The sequence below is a fragment of the Eumetopias jubatus genome, unplaced genomic scaffold, assembly GCF_037043125.1.
Source record: "Eumetopias jubatus isolate StellerSeaLion01/CBP00866 unplaced genomic scaffold, mEumJub1_p1.0 scaffold_8, whole genome shotgun sequence".
Classification (NCBI taxonomy): domain Eukaryota; kingdom Metazoa; phylum Chordata; class Mammalia; order Carnivora; family Otariidae; genus Eumetopias; species Eumetopias jubatus.
Genome location: NW_028274814.1, coordinates 63,234,038 through 63,260,258, shown reverse-complemented (window position 1 = coordinate 63,260,258; position 26,221 = coordinate 63,234,038). Strand labels below are relative to the sequence as shown.

The 26,221-nt window shown below is 39.4% G+C and overlaps 1 protein-coding gene across 5 annotated transcripts in view; it reads right to left on the bottom strand.

The window, feature by feature from the left end:
• Positions 1-26,221, bottom strand: part of BMAL2 (basic helix-loop-helix ARNT like 2) — a 100,790-nt gene that overhangs the window by 20,218 nt on the left and 54,351 nt on the right. For all 5 annotated transcript variants that reach the window (XM_028113217.1, XM_028113219.1, XM_028113220.1 and 2 more), the window contains 4 exons: positions 21,574-21,653; positions 20,074-20,166; positions 17,943-18,060; positions 16,951-17,094 (listed from right to left, as the gene is read on the bottom strand). In XM_028113217.1, coding sequence (XP_027969018.1) covers positions 16,951-17,094; positions 17,943-18,060; positions 20,074-20,166; positions 21,574-21,653 — 435 coding nt within the window. The remainder of the gene's footprint in view (positions 1-16,950; positions 17,095-17,942; positions 18,061-20,073; positions 20,167-21,573; positions 21,654-26,221) is intronic.

Here is a 26,221-nt window from a genome sequence, read left to right as displayed (position 1 = left end):
AACATGGGTTGTCCACGTTGTGATGGAGTGGGGTGGATACAAAAGGTGTTTCAGTCAGAGGGAACAGCCAATGTAAACCTAGAGCCAAGAGAGTGTCACATGTGGCTGAGGGCATAGTCTGTGATGGGCAAGTGGCTTGAGAATAAAGCAGGGAACAGATAGGTTAGCCTTGTAAACCATGCATAGGACATTGCACTCATCACCTAACAGACATCACCCCCTCCATGGTCCACAGATGCCTTAAATTATGTCATTATCTGTTCTAATCCAAAACCACACACACACACACACACACACACACGCGTGCGCACACACACACATATGTATGTATTTTTTTTAAATTTTGAGTGTAATTGACACACAATGTTACATTGGTTTCAGGTATACAACATAGTGATTCAACAGGTTTAAGCATTATGCTATGCTCACAAGTGTAGCTACCATCCGTCACCTTACAATGCTATTACAATATCATTGACTATATTCCTTATGCTGTGCCTTTTATTCCCATGACTTATTCATTCCATAACTGGAAGCCTGTATCTCCCACTCCCCTTCACCCATTTTGCCCATAACCTCACCCTCTCCCCTCTGGCAAGCATCAGTTTGTCCTATGTTCACAGTTCTAATTCTCTTTATTTCTTCTTTCATTTTAGATTCTGTGTATTAGTGAAATCATATGGTATTTGTCTATCAGTCTGACTTATTTCACTTAGCATAATACCCTCTAGGTCCATCCATGTTGTCTTAAATGGCACAATTGCATCCTTTTCCATGGCTGTGTAATATTCCACAGAAATAAAAGCAAAAATAAATTACTGGGACTACACCAAACTAAAAAGGTTTCGCACGGTGAAGGAAACCATTGGTAAAACAAAAAGGCAACCTGCTGAATGGGAGAAGATATTTTTAAATGATATATCCAATAAGGTTAATATCCAAAATATATAAAGAATTTTTACATCCCAACACACACCAAAAAACCCAGTTTAAAAATGGGCAAAGGACCCGAATAGACAATTTTCCAAAGAAGACATACAGATGGCCAAAAAACACATGAAAAGATGCTCACCATCACTAAACATCAGGGTAATGAAAATCCAAAGCACAATGAGATATCACCTGTGAGAATGGCTAGAATCAACATAAGAAATGACGAGTGCTGGTAAGGATGTAGAGAAAAAGGAACCCTCATATACTGTTGATGGGAATGTAAATTGGTACAACCCCTGTAGAAAACAGTGTGTTCTTCAAAAACTTAAAAATAGAAACACCATATGATCCAATAATTCCACTACTGGGTATTTACCCAAAGAAAATCAAAATACTTATTTGAAAGGATATATGTACCCCTATGTTTATTGCAGCATTACTTACAATAGCCAAGATATGGAAGCAACCTACGAGTCCATCAATAGATGAATGGATAAGGAAGATGTGGTATATGTATGCTATGGAATATTATGCAGCCAAATCACCTTTATATCACTTACTCCCTATTCTGTTTATTGGCACCATAATCAACCCAGGTAGTTAGTTAAATGAGAAAACTGGGAGTCCCACCAGATTCCTTTCTTTACAACATCCAAGATACCTTAAGGGAATTAAAATTGGGATAAATGGTAAATACAAGGTTTTCATTCATATTAAAACTAGATAGCAGTCAAAAGTCAAAAAGCTTATACACTGAGTTTGGCATTTCTGATGGCATTTGCTTGCAAATTTACAAATGATACTGACTAAAAATGTTCTTTTCAACTAAAAATGTAGATTTAAAAAGTTCCACATTCATACAGAATCTCATCACACAAAACCTAGCATTTTACTTTGATCCTTCTCTAATAACAGGGTTGCCAACCAAATTTCCAATTTAATCTGACTCACAATTCTCACTGTGAACATTTATTCAGTTGGCAGATTTTTAGTTGGGGTTATGTGATTCCATCCACTGCAATCCATTTGATCAATTGTCTTAGGCTTTTTTAAAATCCCATATGATACCTCTTATCTCAAGAATTCTTAGGGGCACCTGGGTGGCTCAGTCAGTTAAGCATTCAACTCTTGATTTCAGCTTAGGTCATGATCTCAGGGTCATGAATTTGAGCCCTATGTCAGGCTCCACACTCAGCCGGGAGTCTGCTTGAAATTCTCCTCCCCCACCCCCGTTCACATGCTCTCCCTCTAAAATAAATAAATCATTTTAAAAAAAGAATTCTTTAAATTTTTACCTAAATATTGGGGTCATGGGCCCCAATCCTTACCAAACTGTTTACATCAGCTCCACAGGGTAGATTCAAGTATAACCTACTCTGTGATTTTTGGAAAGGGGGAAAAATTTATGTTAACCCAAACGCTGCCTTCATTTATAGGACATCTTTTCAAAATCCCTCATGAAATTTTTCTTCAGGTTGAGGGCTAGGTCTCTCAATTTGGTATCTTGCTTGGTTTGAATTCTCACAGAAGCAGATCTTGAGACAAGGATTCAGGTACAAGAAGCATATTTGAGAGAGGATCCCAGGAATACTAGTAGGGAAGTGGGATGAGACAGGGAAGAGAAGGAAGATGATAAAGGATAAGTTCTCCAGCAAGTTCCCACTTTGGAAAATCAATGTTATATCCGGGTGGGGGACCTTCTGGGAAAAAATGTAGAACAAGAGCCTCAGAACTAAGTAATCCGAAGAAAAAGAGAGTTAGGATGTTTATCCATCAGCTCCTTTCAGGCAGTGGATGAGGGGTGCTCACAGGGAGCACTGATTCCCAAGGACTTGAGGTCTGCCCCTAGCTACTGTAGGCAGAACAATCTCTAAAGAAGAGAGAAGGTCTAGCAGAGTCATGGAGTTTGGACATTGGAAACAAGGTGGCATCCCTTCAAGTGGTAGGTGCTAAGAGGATAGGTCATGGTGTACTGACAGCATCTGCCACACTTGCACAGGGAGCCAAAGGGATTCTGAGTGTACTACTGTATTACTGATGATCTCATTAAGATAAATTTGAGAAACACCCAAGACATTTGGTAGTAGTCATCCATCCTTCATCAGCCCTTGATTTCACGAGTAGAGATACAGGAGTAATTTTATCCCTATCTTAGAAGCTTTTTCAAAGTTTGAATCTATAACATTCATGTAAGAATCAGGGCAGAAATAATGTTTCTAATGTCAATATTGTTTATTTTTAAACTTTTTATTATGGAAAATCTCAAACATACAAAATGAGAACAGTATAATGAAACCCCACTTGAGGGATTCATGGCCAATCTTGAGAAATGGCTTTTCCATAAATTTTAAGTTCAGTTTCAATTAGCATAAAAAGGGCTTTCTAGTCTCTTAAATTTAAGTGTAACTAAAACAAAACTATGGAGATAAGAGATGAGTGGTTACCAGGGGAGGTGGCAGGGGGAGATGAATAGGCAGAGCACAGTGGATTTTAATGCAGTGAGACTACTCTGTATATTACGACGACAGATACATGTCATTATACATTTGTCGAAACCCATAGAATGTACAACATCGTGAGTGAACCCTAAGACAAACTGTGGACTTTGGGTGATGATGATGTGTCAGTGTAGGTTCATCCTTGGTAAGAAATATACTGTTTTGGTGGGAGATATTGGTAATGGGGGAGGCTCTGCATGCGTGGGGGCAGAGGTATATGGGAAATCTCTGTCCCTCCCTCTCAGTTTCATTGTAAAACTAAAACTAAAATAATTTAAAAATTTAAATATAACTGCTGTGCCGTGGTAAATAAGAAAAACACCTTTACTAACTATGAGCTTTCCTCATTAATAGGGAGTCGTCTTAAAACATAATCCTATTGGCTAATTATTACTGGTAAGACCATTTCAGAGCAACTATATGTAAAATACCATTATTTCACTTGATACTCTCCTTGGCTAACATAGAATACAAGATGATCTCACGTGTGGGAACCCATCCATGTGGCCAATCAGGGTTCAATTTTGCAGTTACCTTACCCCGGCCCAGCGGTCTGTCTACATGTCTGTCTACTGGCAGTTGTCCTCAAATCAGGCGCTGCAAGGAAAGGCCATCCTGATTGTTAACACATGCCCTTACCATTTCTTCGGCCCAACTGGCCGTATGCCTTTGGCACAGAGCTCTGGAGTATAAAGTGAATATTTGGTTCAAGTGCTTGAGCAGATTAAAAAGTCTTTTTTGAAAAGATATTTGACTCACTGCAGGCATCTGTGTGGTCCAGCTTGACGTGGGAGTGAACATCTGTGTGTGGGCAGGAATACATTCCTACCCCAAAAGCCAGCCCCCTTGCTGTGTGTCTGCTGCAGAAATCATCCAGAATGGGTCTCTTTCATTAGTAACCTTTTGGCATCTAGGAAGTTGCTTTAGTAGGTGGTATGGCATAGTGGAAAGAATACAGATTTTAAAGCCGTATTTCTGATTCTGCCTCTTTCTAGGTGACTTTAGACCAATTACATAACTTTTTTTTTGTTTTTTTTTTTTGGCGTCTGTTTCCTCAGGTGCAAGATCAGGACGGTTTACACAGGATTGTTATTCAGATTAAATTAGGTATTTACTTAAAGTGCTTGGCAAATGCTTTTAAATAATCACTGATTTTCTTGCTGAAGAAGCAAATTTTATTTTGTTTTCCTTCTTTTCTTTCTGAGCCACAAATAAGGGCTTCTGTTTATTGAGTGCTTACTGGGAGCCAAGCGTGGCGTTAGCCGCATGTAATTCAAACTCCCATGAGGTGGTATTATTACTATACCCATTGTATCTGCTAGGGCTGTGATAGCAAAATACACAGACTGGGCTTAAATAATAGAAATTTATTCTCTCTCAGTTCTGGAGGCAAAAGTCTTGGCAAGTTTGGTGTCTCTGAGGCCTCTTTGCCTTATAGATGTCTGACTTCTCACTGTCCCCATATGACCTCTTTGTGTGTGTGTGCATCCCTAGTGGCTCTTCCTCTTCTTTTTCTTTTCTTTTTTAAAGATTTATTTATTTGAGAGTGAGCACGTGCGAGAGGGAGGGGCAGAGGGAGAGGGAGGATCCCAAGTAAACTCCCCGCTGAGTGCAGAGCCCGACACGGGGCTCGATCCTAGGACCCTGAGATCATGACCTGAGCTGAAAGCAAGAGTCAGACGCTTAACCAACTGAGCCACCCAGGCCCCCCCTTCTTATGAGAAGACCGGTCATACTGTGTTAGGGATCTACTCCATGACCTCATTTGACCTTAATTACCTCTTTAAAGGCCCATCTCTAAATAGAGTCACATTGGAAGTTAGGGCTTCAAGATGTGAATTTTGGGGAAATTCAGTCCATAACACCCATTTCCCATATATTGAGAGAAATTTGCTTCCAGTTGCACAGTCGTTAAGCAGCAGACATGATGTTAAAACCCTACTGAGGGGCGCCTGGGTGGCTCAGTTGGTTAAACATCTGCCTTCAGTTCAGGTCATGAGGTCATGATCCTGCACCCCTCCACCCCTACCCCAGCGTCGGGCTCCCTGCTCAGTGGGGAGTCTGCTTCTCCCTTCTCCCTCTGTCCCTCCCCGCCACTCGTGCTCACTCTCAAATAACACTAAAAAACAAAACAAAACAAAAAAAACCCTATTGAATTCAGAGTCCAGGCTCCTCCTACTCTGTCCTAAAGTCTGACCACCAGCATGGCTGTTGTGAGGCAAAGCCTAATATGAGAACTTGGAGCACTGGAGGGAGTTAATAATATGCCAGTTCCTTTAGCTCATCATGAAATTAAAGTATGAATTAGCTTTAATTTACCACTTGAAATACATTTTTCCAGTAAGATTATCAATATTTATTTAAAAAGAAAAAAAATCTTCTCTGCCTCTTCTATAAATTTCTAACTTATAATAAAAAATTCCATTTAGAAACCACGTAGAAAGACTAACGTGTGATTATTACATCCTTCAAAAATGCTGCTTGGACTTTTTTTTAATCTACGACTAGACACGTGTTTCTGCTTAAGAGTCAATACTTACAAAATACTGTAACGGTACTATGCAGTTCACGGAGGACATCTTACTTTCCTTTTCGCATCTTTGCAAAGGGTTGAAAGACTAGACACAGAAAGTATCATTCTTCCAAGATTACTATCTGTGACTTATTTGGGCTCCCTTATTTAAGAAAAGTCCTCCAAGAATGTAGATAGTTGTGTGCTGTCCTAGAATTCCACGGAAGCTGAAATAAAAAAATCTACGGTGACAGAGGAACCTAGACAAGAGAGAGCCCCCCCACCGATCTGTGACTTGTAGTTCCGGTGAGAGTCTCGTCCTGGCTTATAGATAGTGACCACCTCACTGTATAAGCAATAAACTCTGCTCTCTTATAAGGGCACCAACAACATCATGAGGGCCCCACCCTCACGACAGAAACTTCTTGGGATCAAATCTTTTAAGATGTTTAAATTGCATTTTGGGTTAAACCAAAACATCATGATGTAGATTAATTCACTGGATTCTTAATTGTTCTTGTGGATCTGAGAGCAATTATGTGGTCAATACAGAGAAAAAGAGGATGGTCACTTACGCTTTCAATAGATGTCTGAGTGTCTACACTGTGTCAGGCATCACAGAAACAAATGAAACTCTCATTCTAATGTGGGATGCAAATATAAAAAAAATAATTTTGATACAGTGCAGCAAAGAGCTCAGGATTATTAATAGGTCACCTACCAAAAGTGGGCACCTGGGACTTAACCCAGCAGAGAGAGAAGGGTGTTAGGGAAAATATCCTGGAAAGAAGCGTTGCCTGTGTTCTAATGGTTCTGGATCTGCCAACAGGCTTTCATTCTCCATTCCTTCCAGTGGGATGGCCTAGTGCTGCTGCTAGTATTCTGTTTTGGAGATCTAAGGCCGATAAACCTCCAGGGCCATCTGGGTGGGTGCCTGAGTCCTAGGCCTGACAGACTCAATCTTCTCTTCCATAATGGCACTTCGCAATTCAGGATTAAACGTTTGTTATGGTGAAGCAAGTCATCAACTTGCCCTCTTAAATCTTTCATGTTACCACTGATTGTGCTGCAGAGTCTGCCTTGTTAGGGAACAGATCCCTTGAACTATTTCTTAGGGTTCTCCCAGCTGGTCTACATGTCTTGGCTCTTCTGTGGTGTTAATATGAGGTCCTAAGGGGAAGGGAGCATACTCAGGATGTCTAATTTGGTATTTCATAATCTGCTGTAGTGATGGACATGGTCACTTAGCTCCCATTGGGCCTAATACAACACAGAACATTCTTCCTTACTATCAGGTTTGGGGGTGGGGGGAGCCTACTAAAAATGCAGAGATGTTCCTAGGGGCATATCAGGGGCTTGTCATTTTTCTAATCTCTAAAGCAATGGCCTTGAAACATTTTTTTATTTTGCATGCTATAAAAAAAAAATGTAAGCACCCTTCATGTGCATACATTTCATATATCAACTTATACAAATATGTGTATTATAAAACACAAAATTGAAATTAAAAATAGAAAAAAGATGAAAACATTTTAAGAATAAATTTTATTAATGGTAAAACTTATTCTTTAAAAATTATACATCTTCTTTAATGAAGCTATTAAATATGCTTTATTATTTTTAAAAACCATGTTTTAACACATTATGAAACAGTGACTTGAAGGTCTGGTTCTAAATCTAACTTGTCCTATTTTCTTTTTCTTCATAGCACTTATCACCATCAGTAAAGGTTTTGTTTTGTTCATTGCTTTGGCCCCAGCATATGGAATAGTGTTTGGCCCATAGTGTGTAGTTAATAAGTATTCACTGAAAAACATTTTTTGAACACAAGACCATATAATGGTGTGTTATTGTGCATTCCCTTCCCTATTTTATGTTCAGTGGCTTCATGTTGGTAAAAGTGTGACTACTTATGCCACAGAAATCAGCACAGCTACAAATCAGGGCTTGACCTATTGTTTATTTTCTTTCCTGGTTGTCTACACCTATGAAAACCATGGACAAAATATTAATAATGAAGATTAAACCTAAAAAGCATGTTGTGCCTATAGTTGTTATATGGTAAATAGCACAAAAATTGAGCAAATAATCCTCTAATATTAAACGATTTCAGCAAAGTCACTTAACATTTAAAAAACGCATTAAGTTCTGACACCGAGTCCTCATGATTTCACTTGCATCTTATTAATGTAAAGGAAAATGCCAACCAACATTCATATCAAAACTATGCTCAGAGCTGGTTGTTAAACACTGACCAGCACACCACTCTCTCTAGCCTATGTGGACCTACAAATGTGGTTTCAGCTGCCTCCCTTCCTGTCACTACCTCCTGTATGTAAGATCCAGTCACACTGTTCTTTGCCAAGTGCCCCCAAATGCCAAGTTTTTCATTCCTCAAGGTCTTCACACTTGTCTTTGTGTCAGGAATTTCTTCCCAGGGAGTTGTACATAGCTGGCTCCTTATTCAGGTCTCAGATCAAATGTCACCTTAGAGAGACGTTCTCTGAGTATTCTAAAGTAATTACCTCTTCCTAGTCCCTGTCCTCATTACTCCCTTTTATTGACTTCATTGCACCTTCTACTACCTAAAATATTTATTAATTTACATGTGGACCGGCTGCCTCCTGTCACTATGATATAATGTTCACTAGAGCAATGATTTGACCACCTGTCTCCAGTGTACCCTTTGCATTTGGTGTGGTGCCTGGCACATAGTAGGTACTCAGTAAATAATTATTGACTGATGAAAATCTAATTAGAGACTACTGTGCCGGCAATGATATCATGCTGGTCTCTACCAGTGTTACTTAAGTGTAACAAATATGCAGCGTTTTTAAAACCAAGATTATGATAGAAGCTATGAGAAAACCCAAGTGGAGGAGAATCTCCACCAGCAGAATTTCAGCACCAGTCTTGGGCACTGCTGCCCAGGCCATCTGTTCTCCTCCACTCTCCTTGCTCTTTCCTCCTCTTCTGCTCCCAGATAATCTCCTACTAGACAGAAGAGTCTAAAGCAGTGGTTCTCAAAAAGAACAGAGAGACTGAGAAAACTGTGAGGCTGCCAAGTTTAGAAGCAAAGAGTAAGATGGTAGAGCAGGGAGTGGAGGGTGAAGTCAAGTTTTACAGAAGTAAAACATGGTGACACTGGGCACTAACCATGCACCAAGACAAAGACATGACTAAAATACCAGTACTACGTAAGACCATATGGAAACGCTTCTCTTCCCAGAAGGAATGACAAATTAATCTGAAGATCTTTTTAACTGTAGTTGATACATAAAGTTACGTTAGTTTTGGGTATACAACATAGGGACATGACAGATCTATCTGTTATGCTTCCCCCAAGTGTAGCTGCCATACGACACTGTAACAAGATTATTGACTATATTCCCTGTGCTGTACCTTTTATCCCTATGACTTACTCATTCCATAACTGGAAGCCTGTATCTCCCACTCCCCTTCACCCATTTTGTCCATTTCCCCCTCCCCATATTCCCTCTGGCAACTATCAGTTTGTTCTCTGTATTGATGGGTCTGTTTCTGCTCTTTGTTTATTCATTTGTTCTGGTTTTTAGATTCCACATATTAAGTGAAATCCTATGGTATCTGCCTTTATCTGTCTCACTTAGCATAATACCCTCTAGATCCATCCATATTCTTGCAATATTGTTTGCAATGTCAAGATCTCATCCTTTTTATGGCTGAGTAATATTCCAGTGTGTGTGTGTGTGTGTGTGTGTGTGTGTGTGTGTGTGTGTGTATGTGTGTGTGTGGAGGGGATGGGGTAACTGGGTGATGGGCATTAAGGAGGGCATGTGATGTAATGAGCACTGGGTGTTATATACAACTGATGAATCACTGAACCCTACCTCTGAAACTAATAATATACCAAATGTTAATTGAATGTAAATAAAATAAAAAATATTCCAGTATGTGTGTACCACTTCTTTATCCATTCATCTACTGATGGACACTTGGGTTGCTTCTATATCTTGGCTATTGTAAATAATGCTGTGATGAACATAGAGGTCATATATTTTTTCAAATTAGTGCTTTCATTTGGGGGGTAATTATCCAGAAGTGGAATTATTGGATGATACGGCATTTCTATTTTTAATTTTCTAAGAAAACTCCATACTGTCTTCCAAGTAGTTGCAGCAATTTATGTTCCCACCAAAAGTGCACATTCCTTTTTCTCTAAATCCTCACCAACAGTTGTTTTTTTGACTCTAGCCATTCTAACAGGTGTAAGGTGACACTTCATTGTGCCTTTGATTTGCATTTCCCTGATGATTAGTGATGTTGAGCATCTTTTAATATTCCTAGGCCATGTTAAGTCTTTGGAAAAAGGCCTATTCAGGTCCTTTGCCCATTTTTAAATTGGATTATTTCTTTGATGTTGCATTATGTAAGTTATTTATATATTTTGATATTAACCCCTTATTGGATATATCATGTGCAAGTATCTTCTCTCGTTCAGTAGGCTGTCTTTTCATTTTGATGGTTTCCTCCACTGTGCAAAAACTTTTTATTTTGATGTAGTCAAAATAAAAAGTTTATTTTTGCTTTTGTTTCCCTTACCTGAGGAGACATATCTAGACCAAACAGTTGCTAAGGCTGATGCTCAAAGGATTACTGCCTATGTTTTCTTCTAGGATTTCAGGTCTCACATTTAGGTCTTTCATCCATTTTATTTTTATGTGTGGGTGAGAAAGTGGTCCAGTTTTCTCAGCACCATTTATTCAATAGGCTGTCTTTCCCCTGTTGTACATTCTTGTCTCCTTTGTTGTAGGTTGACTATATAAATGTGGGTTTATTTCTGGCTTCTCTCTTCCTATTTTTGTGCCAGGATCATACTGTTTTGACTACTACAGCTTTGTATTATATCATGAAATTTGTTATTGTGATAACTACAGCTTTGTTCTTTCTTAAGATTGTTTTGGCTATTCGGGTCTTTTATGGTTCTATACAAATTTTAGGATTGTTCTAGTTCTGTGGAGATGCTGTTGGTATTTTCATAGGGATTGCACTGAATCTGTAGATTGCTTTAGGGAGTATGGACATTTTAACAATATCAATTCTTCCAATCTATGAGTATGGTATGTCTTTCCATTTGTTTGTGTCACCTTCAATGTCTTTTATCAATGTTTTGTGGTTTTTGAGGTAGAGGTCTTTCATCTCCTTGGTTAAGTTTTTTTTTTTAACGATTTTATTTATTTGACAGAGAATGAGAGAGAAAGCGCACATGAGAAGGGGGAGGGTCAGAGGGAAGGAATCTCAAGCAGACTCCCTGCTGAGTGCAGAGCCCTAGGTGGGGCTCAATCTTACCACCCTGAGATCATGACCTGAGCTAAATCAAGAGTCAGATGCTTAACCGACTGAGCCACCCAGGAACCCCTGTCTCCGTGTATTTTTATATTTCCTTCCTGATTTCTTCATTTACCCATTGATTGTTTAGTAGCATGTTGTTTAGCTTCCATGTGTTTGTTTTTAAGAATTTTTTCTTGTGATTAATTTCTAGTTTCATACTGTTGTGGTTGGAAAAGATGTGTGTATAAATTTTTATCCTCTTAAATTTATTGAGACTTGTTTTGTGATCTATCCTGGAGAATATTCCATGTGCACTTGAAAAGAATCTGTACTCTGTTTTTGGATGAAATGTTCTGTATGTATCTGTTAAGTTTATCTAAACTAATGTGTCATTCAAAGACACTGTTTCCTTATTGATTATCTGCATGGATGATCCATCCATTGATGTAAGTGGGGTATTAAAGTCCCAACTATTATTGTATTACCCTCCATTTCTCCCTTTATGTCTGTTAATATTTGTTTTATGTATTTAGGTACTCCTATGTTGGATGCATGAATATTTACAATTCTCTCCTCTTGGTGGATTAATCCTTTTATCATTACGCATTGCCCCTTTTATCACTTGTTATGGTCTTTATGTTAAAGTCTATTTTGTTTGATATAAGTATTGCTATCCCAGCTTTTTTTTTTTCTTTTGCTTCCATTTGCATAGAATATCTTTTTTCAAGCTTTCACTTTCAGTCTGTATGGGACTTTAGGCCTGAAGTGAGCCTTTTGTAGGGAGCATATAAGATGGGTGTTGTTTTTTTTAATACATTGAATCACCCTGTGTTCTCAACTGGAACATTTAGACCCTTTACTTTTAAAGTAATTATTGATATTTATGTACTCATTGCCATTTTATTGTTTTCTGGTTGTTGTTGTAGTTCTTCTCTGTTCCTTTCTTCTTCTCTTGGTCTCTTCCCTTATGATTGTTGACTTTCTTTAGTGTTATGCTTGGCTTTCTTTCTTTCTATTTTTGTGTATATATTATAGGTGTTTGGTTTGTGGTCACCATGAGGTTCATATATAACATCCTAAGTATAGAGCAGTCTATATTAAGTTGATGGTCACTTAAGTTTGAACACATTCTGAAAGATTTTTTGCTCCCCTCCCCCATGTTTAATTTATATGTTGTCATATTTTACATCCTGTTGTTCAAATTTTCTTCTAAGTATGGTCTTTTCTTTTCTACTTCAGGAAGTCCCTTTAACTTTTCTTGTAATGCCAGCTTAGTGATGAACTCCTTTAACTTTTGTTTGCCTGGGAACTCTTTATCTCTTTTTTAACTCTTAATGATAATCTTGCCAGGTAGAGTATTCTTGGTTTTTTTCCCTTTCAGCACTTTGAATATATCATACCACTCCCTTCTGGCCTGCAAAGTTTCTTCTGAAAAATCAGCTGATAGCCTTCTGGGGTTTCCCTCGTATGGTACTTATTGCTTCTCTCTTGCTGCTTTTATTTTATTTTTTTTAAAGATTTTATTTATTTATTTGAGAGAGAGAGAGAACGAGAGATAGAAAGCACGAGAGGGAAGAGGGTCAGAGGGAGAAGCAGACTCCCCGCTGAGCAGGAAGCCCGATGTGGGACTCGATCCCGGGACTCCAGGATCATGACCTGAGCCGAAGGCAGTCGCTTAACCAACTGAGCCACCCAGGCGCCCCATCTCTTGCTGCTTTTAAAATTCTCTCTTTAGCTTTCTTTAATCTTTGACATTTTAATTGTGATGTGTCTTGGTGCAGAACTTCTTGGGTTCATCTTCTTTGGCGCTCTCTGTGCCTGTGTCAGATATCTGTTTCCTTCCCTGAGATAGAGACTTGTTCAGCTCTTATTTCTTCAAATAAGTGTTCTGCTCCTTTCTCCTCCTTCTGGGACTCCTATAATGTGAATGTTTGTTTGCTTGACGTTGTTGAAGAGATCCCTTACCTATCCTCACTTTTTCTAAAATTCCTTTTTTTTCGGAGTGCCTGGGTGGCTCAGTCGTTAAGCATCTGCCTTCGGCTCAGGTCATGATCCCAGAGTCCTGGGATCAAGCCCGGCATCAAGCTCCCTGCTCAGCAGGAAGCCTGCTTCTCCCTCTCCCACTCCCCTTACTTATGTTCCCTCTCTCGCTGTCTCTCTCTCTCTCTCTCTCTGTCAAATAAATAAAATCTTAAAAAAAAAAAATTCCTTTTTTTTCTTGCTGTTCAGCTTGGGTGTTTTCCATTAGCCTTCCAGATTACTGATCCATTCTTCTGCAGCCATTAATCTATTGATTCCCCCTAGTATATTTTTCATTTCATTTATTATATTCTTCAACTCTGATTAGTTGTCTTTTATATTTTCTATCTTTTTGTTGAAGTTCTGAGTTCTTCCACCCTTTTCTCCAGTCTGGTGAACATCTTTATGATCATGACTCTAAACTCTTTATCAGGCATATTGCTTAGTTCTTTTTCTCAGGTTTTGTCTTCTTGTTTCATTTGGAGCATACCCCTCTGTCTCCCTGACTTTCTGTGTTGTTTCTATGAATTAGGCAGAAGAGCTATTTCTCCCAAATTTGAAGGAATCATCTTGTGTATGGTTCTTCCCTGTGTAGATTCTGTATCTGGTGACTTTGGCTGGTTGGAACTGTAGCTGATACCAGTGGGGGCCCTAGGGCGCTCCATTCTGGAACTGCCCTGGAAGGGTGGCTAGAGCTGAAGTGGAGTTGAGGTGGTCTTAGGACTATCTGTACAGAGAGTGCCCTAGCAGGACAGCTGAAGTGGGTGCAGGCTAGTGGGTCCTGAGGCTCTCTACACAGTGGGCACCCTGGCAGAATAGCCAAAACTGAAGTATAGGCATGGGCTGGGGTGGTCTCTGGGCGCTCTGCACAGAGGGTGCTCTGGCAGGATAGCTAAAGGGGTACAAGCCAGGGTATGGGGGTATTCAGCCTAGAAGTTGCTCTGGGAGGGCAAATGGAGCTGAGATGGGTATGGGCCAGGTGTTCTGAGGGTACTCTGCACAAGGGGCACCCTGGTGGGTTGGCTGGAGCTGTAGTAGGCATAAGGTGGGGGGGGAGGGGGTTTCCAGAGCAGTATGCACTAGGGATGCCCTTGCAAGCCATCTGGAGCTGAAGTGACGTGGGCCTCGGGTGTTCCAGCATGCTTTGCACTTGTGTCACCTTGGTAAGGCAGTGGAGCTGTAGTGAGTGCTGACCAGGGATGTCCTGTCGGGCACTATTGTGGGGCAACCTTAGGGCTGGTGTGGGTTAGGGCTCTGGGGCTCACTGACTGACAGAGAAGGCTAGCTCGGGCACCCAGACCTTGCTGTCATTCATATGGTCAAGGTGGAGGGGGAATGTAAACTATGGTTCTCACCAGCCCCTCTGACCTGGAGAGAGTTCCAGTAGCTCCCAGCCCTTTGGCAGCATTGTAGGACTGGTTCCTGTATATTCTATTTGCCTTTTTAGACTGTGGGTTTTTTGTGTGCCCCAGTGCAGAGAGATCTGCTCACAGTCCCTCAGTACTATCCCTTCCCACTACAGTTCTCAGTGTTAGGGTTTTCCTTTGTTACTGTGCCATTCTGTATGTGGTCTTTTATTGTGTGGAAGCTGTTCAGTCAGCCCTCAGATCTTTTTCAGGAGAAATTGCTCTATAAATGGGTGTAGGTTTGGTATCTGTGAAGGAGGTGAGTTCAGGGTCTTCCTATGTCACCATCTTGGACCAGAACTATTACTCCCTATTTGGTAATCTTTAAAACACTTACAAAACCTGATAGTTTAAGACTTTACTCAACTTATAACTTGTATAAAACACCACAGAGACTTCAGCCACATTAAGATAGTTGCATTGGCTGCCATGTTTTTCTCTCTCATGGATTGCTGTATAGATTAGGTGATTCACTTATGGTTGGATCTACTCAGTATGGTATTGATTTACCTCTACTTAAATCTAGTTAAATCCTGGACTACAGTCCAGGGTCTGCATGGAGTATGACTCCTTACACCATCCACACAGAAGGAATATTCCTGCCCTTGGAGACTAGTTCCACATTATTAGCCATGTCAAATATAAGATTAATATGAGATTAACATGACTGACTTGGGAAGGAAGGCAGAGGAAACAGGCACCCTGAGGTAATGACAACACCATCTCTTTGCACTGTCCTAAGAGTTTAGATGCATTATTTCTAATAATATTCATAACAGCTCCTAACATTTACCTAGTGTTACTATGCTAGGAACCAGGGTAAGCACATCACATGTATTAACTCCTTTAATCCTAATAACCACCCTAGGAGGGAGAGTCTTTTATTTTCTTTCTACAGTTAAAAAGAGTGAGACCCAGAAGGATTCAGTAATTTATCTTGAGTCACACAGTTAGTCACAAGTTAGGATTCAAACCTGAGCAGTTTGGCTCCAGAATTGACGCATTTACCTACCCCACAAAGCCATACAAGGCTGTGGATAATCTTGTTTTACAGATAAGGAAACTGAGGCTCAGAGGGATTAAGAAACTTGTTCACAGTCACAGAGCTAGCAAGTGATAGAACCAAAATTTGATCCCAGTCAGCTGGATTCCACAGCCTCTTAATCACCAGGTCAACTATGACTTCCAGCCCAGGAGGCCTTACAAGTGACTTTAGACAACCCTTGCCCACTCAGAGCCAAGGGCACAAGGGCAGCAACTGATGGTTTACAAATAGATCCTCTCTTACGACTGCTGGTTCATTCTGTTTCTTCATAGTGTAACGTAAGAGTAGGGGGTTTAGGTTTGAGTGTGAGTTTTACCAATTTAAGTCAGTGGTAAGCATAGTGTTTTCATGGAGATTAAAACACTTAGTACAGTTTCTGATCTGGCACAGGTACAGGCTTAATGAGTATTGAGTGATTATCATCTTAAGTGGTCGCCAAAAAAGATTTGACCAAAACTTGTAAATAAATTGAATCTTGCAGCTCAGTATAAATATCCTCTTAAAGGATGGGAAAGCAAATCTCACATTAAAATTTGCATAGGAAATCCTGTATCTAATAGGTTAATATATTCTTAGGCAAAAAAATGTGTGAGACATTTTTCAGTCCCCAGAATTTCTCAGTCAAGTAAAATAGATGAGTGTTAATTAGAAATGTAAATAAGACAGATCTATAAAAGAAAACAGAACTAGAAATATTTACCAAAGAACCAAAAGCATTGAAACTACACCTGGAATGTCTTAAGAAACTTTCACCCCGTGTATCACCACATCAAAAACTAATGATGTTTTGTATGGTGACTAACATAATAAAATTTAAAAAAATTAAAAAAAAACTTTCACCAAAATTAATCAAGTCAGGCTCTTGTACTATTGCAGTTTTTTTTTAAAAGACCTAACTTTCATATTATAAAACAATGAAATATAACTTTTGTTATGAAATTCCAATTTCTTCCCATTTATTTTCCCATTCGAATGCCCCCAAACTGCAATTTCAACAACACCATTAAAATCTTGGGCAGTAAAAGGCCTGCAATTACCTGATAAATTTGAAAGCTATGACGAGTCAATCTAAATAATTTTGGTTAAAAAACAATCATATTTCCTTAGGTGCTTTTGGCCTCAACTATTTGCCTTGACCACACACTTTATTATTTCTGTATGGAAAGCTTTTAGGACATTAATTTTATATCCATGCTTAAATCACTTGATATTTTAAAATGATGATACCTTTCTTCTTTGAGGTGGATAAGCATTCATGCTCTTCTTTGACAGAGATTTTACAACTCTTTATCCGACAAAAAAAGGATCGCCTTGAGCCAGAATATACATGAGTCCTTCCACTGTGGAAATTCCTGTGAACTTGCAAACCAGCTTTCATAGCAGGAGGAGGCAAGAGAACAGGTGGAAAGAATATTTTCATATAGATGGTAAGAAATGTCAGGAGACACATTTCAAAATTATTCCTTTTTTTTTATAAATTGAAAAAGAAAAATGGTTACTTAAAGCAATGACATCATTATATGGTAAACCATAAAGTGAAATATACCAAAAAGAGCATTTACCAAGCAATCATATTTTTATAATTTATAAACACTTGCAATTTATTTTCATTTTTTCCCTAGGGGTGGAAACAAAGGTAATCTAAGTGAAATGAAATTAAAAAATTTCTTTAAATGAAAAAATCCTCAACTTACAGTAGTAATCAATGGCATAAAGCATCATTACTTTATATTATAAATAATTGTTTGGTACTAAGCATTTTCAGAGAGGTATTTTCAGGAGAAGATAAAGAATATTTACACTTCCAAAGCACAATTATACAAGGTCTTTCATACTGACTAGACCTAACTCATATAAGAAAGAGAACCGTCTCAGCATATTGCTGAATAATGGAAACCCCAGCAACTTTTTAAATCCCAAATGATACTTTCTTGTAAAGACTTTATTAGCATATGAAAAACAGCAAATATGAAGCAATCACATACTCCCCCGAACAAAGCATCTTCATATGAATATATTTGTTTTGTATGTGTATATGAGTATAAGAATTCTCTATTTATATTGTTTTTTTGAACTCTGAGGTTAATGATTGTAAAGTTTATTAAATCTCCTCATGATAAAACCATAATTAGCTAATTTTTCAAAATATTGTACAGCTGCGCTTTTAAGTAATAATTATATTTACATAAAAGTATGGGCATGCTGAAATGACCACTTACTTTTGGCATCGATCAGCTTCTCTCTCGGTGAAATATCGGAAGAAGAAAGTTGCTCCTTTACTTTGGCAACATCTTTTGGATGTAAGAAGTCAAATAAGCTTTGTCCAGTCAAGCTAGCCTATTTATAAGGTAGATGTTCATTTAAAATCAGTACCATAATTTTTCTACATTTCTTCACACAAACATAATGGTAAATACTGTTAAAACTGCTTTTTCTTAGGCTCAGAGATACATCTACCACACGGTGTGACATTAACTTAGTGTTAGAAGCAGGGTGATACTTGTAGATAGAAATACATGCACACAAAACCATATATGGAAACACACAAATCACAAATACCTAATCACTAATATTCAGTGAACTCTTGTTAACATCCCCCAATTCATTTGTTGCTTCTAAATCACATTATGACTTAAATTCTTCTTATCCTTGGTAAAAGTAAAGAGATTGCAATATGGAAGCCACAAAGTATCTGTGATTTTAGGGTGTGACTCAGATTCAAAAAAAAAAATCACTGTACTATTAAAAAACAAAATCCACCCTAGAACACCTTCCACTTCCCATTCCACTTATCCCAGGATACAGCATTCCCCCGTCTATGCCTTTGCTTGTACGGTCTCATCACCCAGAATTCATGACCTCTTCTCTACAAACTCATAGTTCCCGCACCATTCTAACCAATTGGCTTTTACTCCCCGACTCCCTCAACTTCAAGTGTCTTCCTCCCCTTCTCTACTCATCTTAACACCTAAGCAGACATTCTACTTTGTATATGAAGCCTTCCCTGACCCACAGGGATCACCCCGCCCTTGTGAAATCCTTTATTACCTAAGTAGACAGTCTTATATTAGACAGAACACATGGTCCAGCTGGACATATGACCAAGTAGCCAAGATAGCTTGGAAGTTAGATATCTCATATCTTAAAAAAATAGCATTTTATAAACCAATCTACTGTGTGAACTCTATGTTTCAAAGCAAATCAGGTTTCTGAATCTGAAAAGCTAAGGACCAGACCCTACATCATGGGGATTCCAAAGGCCTCCTGAGTAGTCATTATATCTCTTGAATGGTCTGAAATGCTAGGTAAGTGCCCAGTGGGACAAGATTCCATGTCACTAATTTGGAACTTAAATGTTATTCTGAATTTTAAGTTATCTGTGTGTGTGTGTGTGTGTGATGTTCTCTATTTCCTGGATGTAGGCTCATAATACCTCTTATTCTGTTATTTAACTCATTATCTGTGAATCTTATATCTCCCAAATTTTCATGTTTGGGGAGAATATAGGTGAAATTATTGGGGGTTATTTAAGAGTAACGCTGTGGTCTATCTGATGTATATCTTAAAGGTGACCACAGGTGATAGTTTCTTCACTCTATTGGATTAGTGTTAGTGCTAGAGCTTTTGAGTAACTAGTTCAAATTAAATGGTGCTCGGGAATGAGGAGGTAAAGGATTAGAAAGGTAGTTAAGTAAAAGATGAATTTTAGAGTTTGTTGCCAGAGCTTAGATCAAAAACTATTATGTAATGCATATAACCTAATAATAAATAATAATGCTGTCTTTTGGAGGAAACAGAAGGACAACTAACATTGTTCCGACAGTCTCAAATGTGACAGTTATTTTGTCTTTACATCCTAAGACACAGGTGTAATCATCATTTCCCCTTTTTACATAAGAGAAAGTTGCAGCCCAGGAAAATTAAATAGCTTGCTGGAGGTCAGGAAGTGAACACCCTTATCAGAAATAAAAACCCATGGGGTGCTTGGGTAGCTCAGTCATTAAGCATCCGCCTTCAGCTCAGGTCATGATCTCAGGGTCCTGGGATCGAGCCCCGCATCAGGCTCCCTATTCAGCGGGAAGCCTGCTTCTCCCTCTCCCACTCCCCCTGCTTGTGTTCCCTCTCTCGCTGTGTCTCTCTCTCTGTCAAATAAATAAAATCTTAAAAAAAAATAAAAATAAAAACCCATAGTGTTTCCATATATTTCCATCTCTCTGGGAGTTCTAACCTAGCAGAACCTAAGCGCCCACAGCCCAGGGTGAGGATAGGGTTCAGGAAGAGAACTCGGAAATATGTGTTCATTCAAAAAAAGTTAAACATCGCGTGGAAAATATCCTCAGTTTTGGATACCTGATCATAATTAAGTATTTTGGAGACTGACTTAGAAACGAAGAGAATTTTTCCTCTTTCACATCCAACCACAAATAGGAAGCCTTCTGCAGTCTAGGATTTAAAAATATAAAAGTGAATATTTTTAAATATCTTCTGTCTTTCTTACACACATTCAGATACTGTGAAAATTCCTATAGCAATAAAACAAAGAGTGGTCAAAGAGCTAGTAAAATCAGGACATTTTCTTAAGCTATAAAAGGATTGATAAAGAACATCAAATTGAACCCCAGTCTAAACTAGTTTTTGACATGGAAAGTTTGGCTATGGAATATTTGGTTGAGATGTTTTCTAATACAAAAACGATCCATCCCAAATTCTATAGTGCATATAGAAACTATAAAGATATCAAAACACAGCATTAACAACTGTCCAGGGATGTGCTTAGATGAAGGGAATGTGTGGAATGGGAACAAGGAAAAGAGAAGACATTCTACAATATACTTTTTAGATAATAAGATGTCGCTCATTTAAAATGAAACTTAAAAAATTCTAACATCAGTTACTCCCATTGAAATCTGTCCAGTATATTCCTTGTGAAGCAACCTATATGGAAATGGATATATATGGACACAGGATGAGTCTAGCACCCCATTGGACATTCCCTTAATTTCTACTAACTGGCAACAAACATGAGGTGAGTTAGGCAGACATATTCTAGAAGGGCAGAACCCGTGTTATGTTAGGCCTGAAAAAAAAACACTTAAAGATTAGTGAGAAAGCTTCCAAAGCATACTGTACATTTTGCTAACTTTAAATATCTTAATCTTCAAAAAAAATCCTTACATTCCTATCAGAAATATTATATTTAAATTCAGCTGTTCAGATTAAAGAGCTTTTTAAAAATTTTAAAAGAAAAATAGACAAGTATATATATGAATAATCTTTCTGTTTAATCATGCTGCAGTTTAAAGCCCAGGAGTCACAGCACAAGATCAAGACATTTATCACCTCCTGGGGGCAGGATAAGCCAATGACATGGTCATATTTTCCAGGTCAAATAAACCTCTAGACGAATGAATCTGAAAACCCATGCATATGAGATGATGAGAAGAGAATTGTCAAAGCATCGACTAATAGCTCATTAAGCAGCAACTGGCTAATGTGCAGAGAACAGGATCCAGGAGAGAAAGGATACAAGGTAGATGGCTTTGAAGGAGGTGCTGACAGAGGGGAACAGACCCCATGGCATAGGAGGTGAGTCCCGTAGGCAGTGCAAGTTTAGGATTAAAGACGAGCTTTGCTCCAAACTTTGGAAAGTGCCTATCCTCTGTCTCTACTTCCATCAGCCCAAACTAAGACACGGTTACTTAGGCAACTTATTTTTGTAGGAAGGGAGCTGTGGTGTATGAGGGAGCCCTGGGTGCTGGCAGCCAGAAGCAAACTGAAGAAAATCTGCCTCCCATCCAAGTAAAACTGAAAGGACAAACACAGCTTAGACAAATATAACTCTTGACTTACCTTAAGGATTAAGTGTCTGAGCTCATTATCCTGAATAAATGAAGGTCTATAATTATCTCCTGCATAAGAATTTGTCATACCTAAAAATAAGTCCAAAAGTTACGGAAAATAGATTGGAAACGTAGGAAACTGCGCACTGTTGCTGCTGCATTGGAGACGGTACTTTCAGCACATCCTATGGCTTTATCGTAATCATTCTTCCATTATTACTAGATTAAGATGTCCTGCTTTTATACTTGCTAAGTTCTTGGAACTTCTTACTCCCTTATACTTAAATGTGTAGACAGTAGGAGCTGGATTTCAAAAGAGAACTAGATTCTCTGTAACACTATAATAACATGCAACAGTATTCAAGAATCTAGCTAGAATCGATAATTCCGCTTCTTAAAACTGCTCCAGGGCACCAGGGTGGCTCAGTCGGTTAAGTGTTCAACTCCTGATCTCAGCTCAGGTCTTGATCTCAGAGTCATGAGTTCAAGCCCTTTGTTGGGCTCCATGCTGGGCATGGAGCCTACTTAAACAAAAAACAAAACAAAAGAACTGATTATGTGAATTACCCTAAAGAGGAAGATTGTGGAACTTTAAATCACTTCTATGGATTCATACGATTTTCCCATATGGCGCTTTAAAAATCATATGGAGATTTCTGATAATATATAAAAATGTATAAAATGTAAGTGAAATAATTCATTTTAAGCCCTTAGCACAGAGTTTATTGTATTAAAAGTCTCTAACTGAACAGCTGACAAAATGAGGAACCAGCAGATCACGACCTAGGTAAACGTTTCAATGAGAGAAACAAGGGAAGCACCGAAATCGCATTTGCCTTAAAGGCATCTGCCCACCTCAACAGGAGAAAGCCGTTCGTGGCCACAAGGGGGCGCAAGGGACAGCCCACCAAGCCAAGGTGCCCTGTCCCCAGGTAACCTCCAGGCAAGGGTAATTCACAGGTAAATCAATTTTCCCTCTGTTATACTTCTCAACTCTCCTAACCCCAAGCCCCTCTTCCTGAGGACCGCAAGTAAAGTTGCTTTTGCAAGAGAAAGATGGGTTAATACCCTGAGAGGTCTTTGTTGTTGTTTTCCCCACCCTGGGACATTTTAACCACACAGTGGCCCTTGAATGGCTTTGCAGCTCAAACTCACAAAATACCTAAGTGCTGGAGGAGAAAAAAACCCCAGAAAATAAAAAATACCTCATGGTCTTACTTGATAAAGTTTTTTTCAGACCGGTAGCACCCTTATAAGCCTGGCATAAGCAAATGAAAATCCCTGTCGAAATCTACCTTCTAGGTAGGTCTCCAAGAATTCCCTCAAATGATTTCTTGTTATTATAAAGGACTACATAGCAACTGGTGGAAGGGAGTTGAGAAAGAGCAGAAAGATACAGACCGAGTTCCAGACCAGGGTACAGCCATAAATCAATTTGAGCAAGGCAGTGCTATCTGCTTGTCTGGCCCGAAGGTTGGCAGAAGTATGCTGGGGAAACCCTGTCCATGTCCATCAGCCAGAACGGGCGAGCCTGGGCAGTGAGCGAGGACGTGCTAAGGAGAAATGGGGGGTGGGGGTAAGGGCAGAGCCAAAGCCAGGCTGAGGTGTGTTAATAAAACGCATGCTGTGATATTTTGTGCATGGGCCAATGAGGATAACAAAATTTTTAAGATTTTATTTATTTGACAGAGAGCACGAGTCGGGGTTGGAGCACAGGGAGAGGGAGAAAAAGGCTCCCCGCTGAGCAGGGAGCCCCATGCGATGCAGGGCTCCATCCCAGGACCCCGGGATCGTGACCTGAGCAAAAGGCAGACGCTTAACCAGCTGAACCACCCAGGCGCCCTGAGAGATAACAAACAAGGAAACATGATCACTTACCTTTATTACAGTGTTCATTAGGTTAAAATGATCAAAATCACAGTAACTATTCCTCCTCCTGCTACCCCCACCCCCACCCTGAGTAAACTCTGTGCTTGCCCTGTATAGGTGTTACTCTTTACTCTTAACGACCCTACCAGTAAATGCACTGTCCCTATTTTATGGCTACGGAAGCTGAGGATCAGAATGTGAAGTGACTTGAATAAGTCACACCGCTATTAAGTCAGGGAGCCAGGCTTTGAACCCAGGAGGTTTGCCTCTGGGAGCTACATGCATGGACCACTGCACCCCAATGAGCCCCAGTAATATGACTACACATATAGAATGCCCACAGTTTCTCTGAAGGCACATGCTGAGAAGAAGGGCTACTCCAAGTGCTGTCTGCAGACCAATGTCATCAGCAAACTGTGGCAGGTGAGTACAGAAATGAAGAACAAGCATTTCTAGGGGCGCCTGGGTGGCTCAGTCGGTTAAGCATCTGCCTTCGGCTCAGGTCATGATCTCAGGGTCCTGGGATGGAGCCCTGCTTTGGGCTCCCTGCTCAGCAGGGGGCCTGCTTCTCCCTCTCCCCCTGCTTGTGCAAAGGCACATGCTCTCCCTCTGTGTCCAATCGATCAATCCTTTTTAAAAAGGCATTTTCAGATACTTTTATGGAAATGTGACATTGTTGTGCCACCCCAGCCCATGATCATTTTTTCCAGGAATTAACTGTACTTTATAATGGGTGGGGGGTGGGAAACACTTGTCCTCCACCCAGATAATTTCAGAAGCACTATTTAAAGTTTACAAAAATTCATTTCACGATCTATTTGTCTTTAAAGTAATTATGTAGGGACCAAAATAACATGATCCACATGCAGCCCTCCGATGATTTGGGGTCCAGGCTTTTGCGGAGCAAATTGGATGGTCTACTCCTATAAGGGCCCTGGAATGCAGGCAGACCCAGTTGCCTTAAGTCCTCTCACTTGTGGGCAGCACTGACTTAAGGGTATGCTCAGGGTGGGTGATGGGTCCTTGACCGCCTCAGAAGGGCCAATGACAAAAACCTGTGCTCTGGTGCAAGGAATCTGCTCTGGATTTAGACAGTACGTCCTCCCTACTGAGCTTCTCTTGCTGCTCCTCCCACTCTTACTTCCACTGTAGCATTTGGCACCCTGGATTTTAATGATCTCTACCTGGGTCTGTCTCCCTCGCCTACTGTGAATCCCAAGAGCGCAGAGATCTTGTTCCTCCCTTTTCAAGTTCCCAGCACAGACAGGAACCTATTTGATGCTCGGTGCATGTTTGTTGAATTAGTTGATGGATTCATGACTTTTCCCTTAGGTCCTTCTCCATCCGGGCATTGCGAATGTGAAAATTGTTGGGTAATTTTAGGGTTGCAATCAAATGACCTCAGTAGGGCCTGCAAATGTTCACTGCTTAAAGATTTAAGGGAAATATTGCATACAACTTATGCAAGATCCAGTTGTGGGTAAAAGAGAATCCTGTTTCACAAGGGATCACTAGGAAAATGATACCTCCTGTCACACTCCCAAAAGGAAGCCTGCCAAGCAGTGTTCCCACACTTGTGCTGTTCTGCTTGGCATTGAAGGGATCAAGGCTGTACTTTCTTTCCCCACTGCCTACTCTCCAGGTCTGCACATAGTCCGCAGGTTGGAGTACAAGGAGCCACTGTTCTACCGCATGTAGAAGACTAAGGAAGGTGATTTAAATTATCTTTCTTGTTAAAGGGACTTCTTCAGCAGAAAAGAAAAGGCCAAGACTAGAAGAAAATTATGCAAAAAAATATTTCAAATGTAAAAACAGAGTGAAGGTGGTAGATCAACCACTTATAAAGCTAGTATGACAGTTAAAAGACAAAGGTAGTAAAATAATATCTACAAAAATTAGTTAAGGGATACACAAAATAAAAAGATATAAAATGTGACAGCCTATGTATAAAATGTGGAGATGAGGAGTACAAATGTAGTATTTTAGAATGTGTTCAAGGTTAAGGGACCATCAACTTGGTACAGGCTGCTATACACTTAGGAAGTTATATGAAACTCAAGGTTACTACAACCAAAAACCTATGATACATACACGAAAAATAAAGAGAAAGAAATTCAAGCATAACACTAAAGAAAGTCCTCAAATCACAAGGGAAGGGACCAAAAGAAGAAGAAAGGAATGGAGAAGAACTACAAAAACAAACAGAAAACAATTTTTCAAATTCCAGTATGTATCTATCAATAATTACTCTGGAGCATTACATTTATTTACCTTTAATCAAGAAACACAGGGTGATGCAATGGATAACAAAACAAGACCCAACTACATGCTGCCTCCAAAGAACTCACTTCAGAGGTAAAGACACAGGCTGAAAATGAAGGAATGGAAAAAGATATTCCATGCAAATGAAAGCAAAACAAAAGATGGGGCAGCAACACTTATAACAACAAAATAGACTTTAAAACACTGTAACAAGAGGCAGAGAAAGCCATTACATAATAATAAAGGTATTGATTCAAAAGAGGTTATCACAATTGTAAATATGCATCCAACATAGGAGCACCTAAATATATAAGGCAAGCATTAACAGACATAAGGGGAGAAATTAACAGTAATACAATAGTAGGGGACTTTAACACCCTACTTATATCAATGGATAGATCATCCAAAAGAAAACAAGGAAACAGTAGCTTTGACTGACAAATTACAATAGACAGGATTAACAGATATACACACACAAAATATCCCATCCCAAAACAAGAGACTATACATTCAAGTGCACATGAAAC